The sequence below is a fragment of the Limulus polyphemus genome, unplaced genomic scaffold, assembly GCF_000517525.1.
Source record: "Limulus polyphemus unplaced genomic scaffold, Limulus_polyphemus-2.1.2 Scaffold5178, whole genome shotgun sequence".
NCBI classification, from domain to species: domain Eukaryota; kingdom Metazoa; phylum Arthropoda; class Merostomata; order Xiphosura; family Limulidae; genus Limulus; species Limulus polyphemus.
This window is the reverse complement of record NW_013670788.1, coordinates 45,369-56,727: the sequence shown is the minus strand read 5'-3', so window position 1 is coordinate 56,727 and position 11,359 is coordinate 45,369. Positions and strand designations below refer to the sequence as shown.

The 11,359-nt window shown below is 32.4% G+C and overlaps 1 protein-coding gene across 1 annotated transcript in view; it reads right to left on the bottom strand.

Moving 5' to 3' along the window:
- The window catches only part of LOC106472232 (protein PTHB1-like), a 31,053-nt gene that overhangs the window by 17,638 nt on the left and 2,056 nt on the right, over window positions 1-11,359 (bottom strand). The window contains exons 2-5 of the mRNA XM_022400832.1: window positions 4,583-4,767; window positions 1,981-2,143; window positions 1,741-1,805; window positions 767-894 (exon numbers count right to left, since the gene is read on the bottom strand). Of these exons, the coding sequence (XP_022256540.1) occupies window positions 767-894; window positions 1,741-1,805; window positions 1,981-2,143; window positions 4,583-4,694 (468 nt within the window). The 5' untranslated portion in view covers window positions 4,695-4,767. The remainder of the gene's footprint in view (window positions 1-766; window positions 895-1,740; window positions 1,806-1,980; window positions 2,144-4,582; window positions 4,768-11,359) is intronic.

Sequence of the window (11,359 nt, the reverse complement as noted above, 5' to 3'; positions counted from 1 at the left end):
GTATACTTTATACATAAAGTTCTTCACATCATCATGTATACTTTATACATAAAGTTCTTCACATCATCATGTATACTTTATACATAAAGTTCTTCACATTGTCAGGAGCTAACTTTGGTTTAATTAATGTGTACTTTATACATAAAGTTCTTCACATCATCATGTATACTAAATACATAAAGTTCTTCACATTGTCAGGAGCTAACTTTGGTTTAATTAATGTATACTTTATACATAAAGTTCTTCACATCGTCAGGAATAATTTTGAAACTTCAAATCTTCTATATTTCAAAATAACGAAAGGATTATTTGTTCTTATATTCAATGGGCTTATTCTGACAATTTTTTTCAATCTAACTTTACTGAGGAATTTCCTTTAGAAACAACCCTCTCCGTAGTGACCTCTGATCATGTCGTCATCTAAAAGTGATGGCTACAGATAGTTGGGTGTCTAATACAATAATAACAAGTCGGTAAGTTATAAATATAATGAATATTAACAAATAAATCGTACTCTTTTAATGGTCTTATTTTAGTCACTCATCATTTTCTTTTACTGTAACACGTTTCTCAAATGATAAATGAACTTGAATAAAAGTTACCAAACAGTCAGTAATTACAGCTCCATTATTTGACTTTGCTGGTATTTTTCTAAAGCAAAATTCAACTGTTTTGTAACAAAATTCTAAACAATATTTAAAACCTGAGCTACATTATGAAGACCAACAATTATTAGTGGAGATTTCTTCTAAACAATATTTAAAACCTGAGCTACCTCACCTTTCACACCACCAAAGTGTCCTGTAACCATGCAGTAAGCACTTCGTTGTAGGTTATGTTCATAAGTCAATGATAAGTAATAGTGAGTACCATGATCCACTGCACCACTAATAACTGGAAAAGAAATAAAACAAATTAATACTGTACCACAGTTGTGTTAACAGAATCTAGTAAATATGTGTGTGTGTGATCTTACTATTTAAACCTCCAGTTCACAATCTTGTTTATTAACATATATATAAAATACATCACACTTAAACAGCAGGAGTTGTTCTAAATACTAACAGCAATAAAAAAGGCCTGTCAGTAGAGAGAGAAAGGGGAAAAGTAGCTTGTGAAACAGAAGTTATCTTAAATAAGAACAGCTATTAAACAGGCCTTTAAGTTGAAAGATAGGGTGGGATGAAGAGTTTATGTAGGAAATATAAATTTTCTTAAATAAAAAAAGCATATAAGCAGATAGGGAGAGGAATAGAAATTTGTGAAGAGAGAAGTCATTTTATATACTAACAGCTATAAAAAAAGGCTTACAAACGGAGAGAGAAGGAACGAGAAGTTTTTGAAGGAAGGAGTCATTTTATATAATAGCAGCTATAAAAAAGGCTTACACAAACTTCTCGTTCCTTCTCTCTCCGTTTGAAGAAGGAGTAAAAGGTTTTACCTTTGTAAGTTGAATATTTTTGTTATTTCACACAAATGTTGTTGTTTAAATACTGTTTAAGTTTTTACCCTCCAAACTGAATGTCTTTCTGTTACCACATACAGCCAGTGTAGTTAAAACCTATCTAACAATTAGAAGTGTTTACTTTATGAGGTTTTACTAGCATGATCAATGTTCTTCCTACAAAGAATTATCCATGAACACATATCTCATGATTCAACACTTAATACTTTCTCCATCCACTTAAGCATTCCCTTTAGTTGCTGGAAATCTTAACTAAAATCCAGGTATAAACAAACCCGATATGGTGTAGACAGATAGCTTCCTGGGGTGTAAAACTGCTAGGTGAAGCTGACTAGAAGACCTGTAGGAATGAATAACAGAAGATCTTGTTACAATTAGTCTTTGTATTATTATATTCTTAATGACATTGTAAGTTAATGTCATTTATTTAAAATCTCTCTCTATATATATACACTTAAACCGATCACGTTTAAGATAAACAGAGAGAAAAACCTAAAATATCAAGTGAAACTTACGACACAAAACAGCCACTTGCCACTTGTAGAATGGGGAGATGGAGCTGGCTTTCTAGCAGGAGTTCATCTGGCCTGAAACCACTCAAAGAACCATCTTCTTGTGTTGAAGGATGAGGACTGTACACTCTCAAGGCTCCTCCATGGCTTCCAACAATGATCTTATCTAATAAGCCACAACAGAGTATGCTTCAATTTTATTCAGATAGCCAGTTGTTACTAAATGTGATTAATAGCATTGGGTAGGAAAAAGATTTCATTTCAGGAGCTAAAATTAATTTTCTAAGTACATTTTACTTCTGGCTAGTTGCCGTCACTCACCGGTACAGAGTACGAGTACTTAACTGATCTGCTTTTCATCCAATCCACATGCCTTCCATCGTACTGTCAGAAAGCAGACATATTACGACTCACAGAATCTAAATAATCATTAAATATTCTTAAAACGAACTAATAAATGGCCTAACAACACTAGTTTCTATTGACAACAAGATTGTGTGCAGAAGTTCTTTAGCAGCTTTGATATCAATCCTTGTTAAACCAACTGGATAGTCTCTGCGATCTGTACAATTTGGCAACAATAAAAATTATTCATTGTTCAGATGATTTGCTCAGATTGGCACCCACCCTTGATATTAGTACATTTAGGTTGTTTTTTTCATATTCAATGGAATGGGTAACAAAAAATAACACATCTGACGTAAGTTTACAGTTATGAAATTTTTAACTTGCATGCCTATTTAGTATATATTTGTTTCTTTGAAAAACATAAAAACAGTGACTTTTATGGAAAAACAGATTGAGCAGTTTTTCTGTAGCACGACAGATAAGGTTTAGATTTATAATTGTGGGTGTTGTTATAAGAAATAAGGTTGTATTGTTTTTATTTGTTATAAGAAGCAAGGTCGTATTGTTCTTATGTTATAAGAAACAAGGTCGTATTGTTGGAGCCCTCATCTTTTTATTGATTTTGGGTCTAAAGACAGTCCTCAGCTTTGTGTTTCGTAAAACAGTTTTAAGGAAACGAACTCCAGTTTGTTCTAATGCATTATTCTGAACTACATGTTTAAACATTTTCCAATTTCATTATTATTTGTTTTTCATTTCAAGGCACTTTCTTGTGTAACATTTGTAATTGTAGCCTTCAATGCAGGGTATGTTCACTTGCTTAATTTTGCAACTATATGTTTATCTAACAGTAGATATCATGTGACTTGCAAACCTTTCAGAAGTAGGGGTGAAATTTTCACCTTCCCAAAAAATGCTGGTTCTGATATGTGTATACAACAAAGGATTTTGATCCTGTGTGTTATATAGTATAGTCTACTACGAAAAACAATACAACCTTGTTTCTCATAACAACATAAAAACAATACAACCTTGTTTCTTATAACACAAAAACAATACAACCTTGTTTCTTATAACAACATAAATACAATACAACCTTGTTTCTTATAACATAAATACAATACAACCTTGTTTCTTATAACATAAAAACAATACAACCTTGTTTTTTATAACATAAAAACAATAGAACCGTGTTTCTTATAACATAATTAAACCTTGTTTCTTATAGCATAAAAACAATACAACCTTGTTTCTTAGAACATAAAACAATACAACCTTGTTTCTTATAACATAAAAACAATAGAACCTTGTTTCTTATAGCATAAAAACAATACAACCTTGTTTCTTATAGCATAAAAACAATACAACCTTGTTTCTTATAAAAACAATACAACCTTGTTTCTTATAACATAATACAACCTTGTTTCTTATAGCATAAAAACAATACAACCTTGTTTCTTATAACAACATAAAACAATACGACCTTGTTTCTTATAGCATAAAAACAATACACCCTTGTTTCTTATAACAACATAAAACAATACAACCTTGTTTCTTATAACAACATAAAACAATACGACCTTGTTTCTTATAACATAAGAACAATACGACCTTGCATCTTATAACAACATAAATACAATACAACCTTATTTCTTATAACAACATAATTAAAACTCAAAAATCAGTACAAAACCAATATAATGATGGGGAACTTATCATTAAAAACACTTTTCAGTATTTATAATGATAAACTGATGAAACTGTAGGACAAAATACTGAACAATAGTAAAATTCTCTTATATTAGAGTGGGCGTCATAAAATAACCAAAGCAATTTCATGTGTTTACATTAAAATCCAATTAATCTATTAAACTTGCTAAGTATTATGAAAACTGCAGCAAAACATGCTAAATCAATTAAACAAGTTTGCACAAATAAGTAAATACTTTATCAAAAATACGCATACCTTGCAAAATACCTGCAAGTAATTCATTGGCTGTAAAAAAATACATGTACAATTAACTGCAAGTAATTAATTACTTCCAAAAAATACACATTCATCTAACTGCAAGTAATTTATTACCTGCCAAAAATATACATAAAATTAACTGAAAGTAACTCTTTTTGATATGGTTTTTGATATTAAATACCTCAAGAAGTTTAATATACAAGAAAATTCAAGAAATATATATATACAGATACTACAAATGTTGAGTACAAAACCTTCCGAACTATTCACGAGTTTCTTGATTCTCACCTGCTCCCTCTTTGCTGTTGTCAATATTTGCAACACATAGGCAACCTTTGTCAAAATCCTCTTCTGAGCCACATGATACTCTCCACCAATCACGAGCCTTAAAAAGAGACATCACTTGGGTTCTCTTATTTCTTTACGTGCATAAACAAATCTTTGCACTTCTGCTGGCCCACATTGTCTTTTAACTGAAAGAAAAATTTAATCACATCAAAGTTGACATTTTCTTTCTCTGACAGAAATTCTCTTTCTCACCTACAAACAAACTAGACAGATTAGGTATCTTCAAGCAGCAAAATTTTTTTGAATGTTAGACATGGTCTTTTCAACAATAAGAATTTTGAAACTTTGTTGAATGGATGGCAACTGTCTGCTGTAGAAACATAAGTGTAGAGGACGATGTTTTGAAAATCTTCCACCTTTCATCTTCAGGCAGAAGACTTTCAAAATGTCGTCCTCTACACTTGTGTTTCTTCAACAGACAGTTGCCATCCATTTAACAAAGTTTCATCACGAAACAATCTATCAGAGAGTAAGAATTTTCTTTCGGAGATATTTGAATTGGTAAAATTTTTATTTATGGCTAAACAACTAAGGCTATCTTCTGCAATCCCTAATTTTGAGCTACTGACCAGAGGGAGGATAGCCAGTCTGCAACATCCACCATCCACATTAAATGATGGACTGTCACTCTGATAACACACAAATCTTAAAGGTGGGGAATATTTTTGTAGTATGGACAAGCTAATAATGCTATCTGCTATCAATCCTAATTTTGAAATACTAACCAAAGGGAAGGTAGAGAGTCACCAGCAACCTACAACCCATGCTAAAGGGTTGACTTTCACTCTAATAATGCACCCTCAGCTTAAAATGCAGGAAAATATTTTGTGGCATCATATAGATCCAATTCTGTCTTCCCAGCTTTGAAAGTTAGAGTTCTACCATGGAGGCTAATCCATGCCTCTTAACTGGTCGAAAACAAGACCTTTCTTTGTACAGTTTAATTAGTCATCAGAAACGTTTTAAAAGTTTGACAACAAACCTTTTTACTTACAGTAAACATAATCATTAGAACCTTTTTAAAAATTCAGTACATATGTATATACTCCAGCATAAGCCTAAGAATTTAAACTTTTGCATTTATAATTTTATTCAACTCCACCAAAAGTTATGATGCTTTAGTTGTTTTCCAGTGTAATCAATAATACAGTAGAAAATACATGACTAACATAGTCAATGTAAAACATAATTAACATATACATACATATATATAGACAAAATATTAAATCATTACCCAAGTGTGCAGAATGAAACATTGATCTTCAGCTAATTGAAGTTAGTCTTTAACCTCTGCATTAAGTTTTATTTTAAAAGCAATCATTTAAATAGAAAACTCTTTATAATATTAATTAATATGTTTACTGAATAAATTAGCATCGAAAGACAGAAAATTATTACCATCCACTATTTAATACATCACAAGCTTTCAAACTTGTACGGAGTTTATGATCAGGCAAAACTTTGTTACAAATACCAGTTATTTTAAAATGGAATGACAAGTAGAGACATCTATAATATTACGAGTAATTTTGTAGTGCTATTCATTTAATTCTGGTTTCAGTGCTTATTAAATCACTCTCTCTTTAGTACTTAACTGTAGATCATTATTAGTCTTAGCAATGACTTCAAAATAATTTTGATATGGTGGTTCATCATCTCCACTTAATGTGTGTTCATACTCGACTGCTTTGACAATCTTAACTCGGTGTGTTCTTTAACTCTGGATTCTTATTTTTGAACTGTAAAACCTACTAGAATTACATCGTGGACACCTTATTTGATAAACCATCTTAGAATTCAGCAACTTGTAGATATGTCTTTTGAACTATTTGATTAAATTGTTTTTTAATTTCAAAACAGTGTTCCTATAGAAGGCAAAACAATTAACACTTTAGGTTTAATAACTATAATATTTATCCCTGGGGACAAATTCCGATTGTTCAAATATTTCTTTTATCTATAATTGGTGGAAGCTCATTTTTAATGTTATAAAATTAGCTTTTATAAAGAACTAATAAAGGTATTATTTATCTTGTATGCTCTAAGTACTAACATCCTAATCAAATTAGTCTTACATAACTCAGGAATACAGCAATAACAGTTCAAATATAAACCTTAAAAGCCTTTTTTTATTACTATAAACCACTCTTTCTAAATATTTTGTCTGAAAATAAAAATGGGATTTTTAAGAGAGAAAGACAACTCAAAAAGACTTTTAAAGGTTTATGTTTAAATTAGTAATGTTCCATTTTAATGAGGTTTGTGTTTAAATACATAATGTTTCATTTTTTTCATTAAAATAAAAATGAGTGACCAATAGTGGGTTTCTATGTTTTGGTGGATTATCACCTTAACAGTGAAATTTATAATTCTTCTTTAGATTTCCTACAAGTAAATCTATAAATTAAATATTAAGAAACAGATATAATAAATGATTATTAAAATTTTTCAGTAAACTAAAAGTTGAGATTTTTCTACACTGAAAATATCTTTCCAATAGGTACTTACTTTTATTCACGTAACAGCTTCTCTCATTGAGTGCTGCCCTCTATATGTGCAAATATTTTTGCTCGCTACTAGCCTTAAAACTCCCACCTACCCCATGTTCAACGTGGTTATTCTGCATCTATGCTTACTTTGTGATAGGCTGTACAGTGCAGATTTTACAGTTGATAGCCAATAAGTGTACCTGGACAGGCACCACTCGCCGCTGAGTGAAAGCCACTACTTATAAGGGACATGACAGAGAAGTAAACTTACTAATTCGCAGTTGGACCGTCACGTGGAGAATGACAACAGGTAGGAATCGATATCCTGAAAAGGAAGGAACAGCCACATGATGCAGGTAGTTGGAGATGAATGTGTTAGATATAGTCCACGTGCCAGATTTGATGATCTCCTCCAAAGGACGATGCAGATGATCTGCAAAAGAAAAGGTAAGATGTCGAATCTGGTGAGAGGACACCTGGAAGATGAGTTGAGAACTGGAAGGTAAACACCAGCCAGTTAAGTCAACGAATCAAATCCGTGAGGGTAGAATTGTTGAGAACTGGGAGGTAAACACCAACCAGTTAAGTCAACGAATCAAATCCGTGAGGGTAGATTAGTTGAGAACTGGGAGGTAAACACCAGCCAGTTAAGTCAACGAATCAAATCTGTGAGGGTAGATTAGTTGAGAACTGGGAGGTAAACACCAGCCAGTTAAGTCAACGAATCAAATCCGTGAGGGTAGATTAGTTGAGAACTGGGAGGTAAACACCAGCCAGTTAAGTCAACAAATCCAATCCATGAGGGTAGATTAGTTGAGAACTGGGAAGTAAACACCAACCAGTTAAGTCAATGAATCAAATCCTTGAGGGTAGAAGATGAAAGGGAAATAGAAGTCCATCCGGATCTGCAAGGAAGTATAAATGGGAAGGGGAAAAGGTGTAAAAGAAGAGTTGACTAGCAAATCTAAGGAAGGAAGCTACAATCTAGATAAAAGAGAACATACGTGTGGTGGTAAAGAGTATGTGATGTATAAATTGCAAAGATGACCGACCTCTGACATCCATAGGCCAAGAAGAATAGGAAATAGGTTTTAAGGGATAAATGGTGGAGGGAACATGTGGCTAAGGGTTCAACGGGAGGACAGGTAAGGGTGTGGAGAAAAACATTAATATCCAAATCTGGCAATATTGTAGGGCAAGGAGGATGACTGATCTGGAAAGAATGTAACAAAAGGGAAAAGTGGGAGATGAAAACACTTAGCAGTACCTGATAAAATTAAAGGTGTTGGACAAGGCTGCACAACATCCTGCTATGGCAAATATTGAGGAGTTATGACCAAACAGCCAGATAAAATTCTGCAATGTGAAGTATGGTTGGTTGAGAAAGACAAAACCCATGGTGCAGTGACCAGTGGCGAAAGGTCTGCCACCTTCTATGATAAACCAAACGTGAGGAAGGGCAAACTGAATGGGACCAAAATGATACCACACGTGTGGTTAGTCCAGATCTCCTTCCAAAGGACTGGACATGGTGATACAGGGATTGCACAGCATAAAATGTTGGAAGAAAAAAGACTCACTAAATCTTTGTCCTCAAAACCAGACTGCTCCAGAAAGGAAGATCTTGTCCAAGGTCGATAGAAGCTGGCTGTATCATGTAGTATTGAAGGCAAAGACCTCCTCAGCCAAAAGTGCAGAACCTGAAGCCTGAGAAATGACAGATGAAGTAATAGTAGTCATGACAGTAGCACTTATGATACGAAATTCAACTGTCCCTAAACGAGAAGTGAAGGTTAGACATCAGGAAAGTGTCATTTTCCTATTGGTGAAGGGTTGCTGCATGCTTATTTGTATGCAAGGATGTAATAGAACCACATTGAATGTGGAGTAGGCAGGAGCTTCACGGGTAGTGGAGAACAAAACATTTGTGTATATAGAGAGCAGCACTGAACCATAGAAGCTATTATGTGAGGAGAGGTGAGATACCATACTGACAAACTTTATTTTAAATATTATAAAACACTGTTAAACCTTTAATTTAGAAAAATGTCAGAGAGAAAACTTTTTGCTGAAATTTAATCAATTTAAAGTATTTCTTGTCTCAATTCAAAACAATACACACAAATTAAATTATTGAAATCAGAAAAAATCAAAACAGTCAATAGTATAATAATAGTTTTTGGACAAACATGACAGATAGTATATACTTAACAAAATGGATAATAACACAAAAATTAAAATGATAAAAGAAACACATTAGAGGTTCTAATAATGATTCTTTTATATGGTACCCTGATCAAATCATCTTTAATTTTTTGAGATAAATTTTAAGCAATGTGGAGAAAAAAAAGTAATATCTACAAGTTTACAACTAGGGTTACCAACTAAGAACTTGAGTAATTGATAAATTTTGAAACACCTTTATCTCAACTTAAAACAGTTTGTATTTGGCCAATTAGTAATGAATCATTTAAGATTATCAGATCATAAGCAGCAGGAATAGTTTTGATAAATGCAATAAACACAGCAGATAATTTAACAAAGAAGCAGTCAATCAGTTAAAAAATGTTAAAGATATAATTCCAGCAAAACCATCAGAGGAAATTAAACTGTAGTATTAAATAAAACTGATTTGTGAATTGCACAAGAATCTTTAATAACAGTAATCTGCAAGCATGTGATTAAGTAATTTATTAATGAAATGTCAAATTTATGAATATATAAATAAAGCTTTTAGGCCTAAGTAAGTATTGAAATTTGTTCTAAATACAAGAGAGAACAGTTTGTTTTGTTTTAAATTTTCTGCAAAGCTATTTGAGAACTACCTGTACTAGCCATTCCTAATTTAGCAGTGATAAACTGGAGGCAAGGCAGCTTGTCAAAACCACCCACTGCCTACTCTTTTTCCAATAAATAGTGGGATTAATCATTACATTATAATGCCCCCACAGCTGAAAGAGTGAACATGTTTGGTGGGACAGGGATTTGAACCCGTGATCCACAACTTGCAAGTCAAGCCCTCTAATCATCTGGCCATGCTGGGCCCAAGAGAGAATGGACTGATTAAAATATATATATGAATAATCACCTTTGTGTCTGTTAAGAATAGGGTTATGTTTTTTTATTAACAGGGCTTCTTTTATTTTTCTTGTATTAACGTTATCTCCTCTGCTGAGTTTTACCTTAGAAGAATCGAAAGAATGATTGTTTCTAAACATGATTTTTTTAAATGAATTTCTGTTCTTGTATCTCACCTGACGATGCCAGGTAAACCTGGTGAACTGTTGTACATAAAATAAATGTAGTTTCACTATGTACAACTGATGTGAATAATAATATAAACTACCATTTCTAGGTGCACTGACCGAAAACAAAAAGTGGAATGTTTAAAAGTAATACAAACAAAAAGACTTTTGCACATTCATAATTTAACTATAATAACTTTATTCCTGAGTTACTTAAGATTAGTTAGGATTTGAATACATAAAGTATATAAGATAAATAGGACTTTTATTAGTTTATTAAAAAAATATAATGACATTAAAAACTTCTTCACAAAAAAAATTTGACATGAAATTAAAGACACAGTTAATAAGGACTGTGTGAACAATCAACACTTGTCCTCAGTTAATAAAGATAAAGTTAATAAGGACTGTGTGAACAATCAACACTTGTCCTCAGTTAATAAAGACACAGTTAATAAGGTCTGTGTGAACAATCAACACTTGTCATCAGTTAATAAAGACAAAGTTAATAAGGACTGTGTGAACAATCAACACTAGTCCTCAGTTAATAAAATTAATAAGGACTGTGTGAACAATCTCCACTTGTCATCAGTTAATAAAGACAAAGTTAATAAGGACTGTGTGAACAATCAACACTTGTCCTCAGTTAATAAGGACTGTGTGAACAATCTCCACTTGTCCTCAGTTAATAAAGTTAATAAGAACTGTGTGAACAATCAACACTTGTCCTCAGTTAATAAAGATAAAGTTAATAAGGACTGTGTGAAAAATCAACACTAGTCCTCAGTTAATAAAGATAAAGTTAATAAGGACCGTGTGAACAATCAACACTAGTCCTCAGTTAATAAACTAATGTTTATCTTTATTTGCAAGTGTGGGAGAGTGTGGTACCTAGTTTGAATAGTTAAAAAGTGTTTTACCAGTAATTTCTAATGGTTTAACCCATTAGTTAATAAAACACTTGGTCTTAGAATGAGTAATCC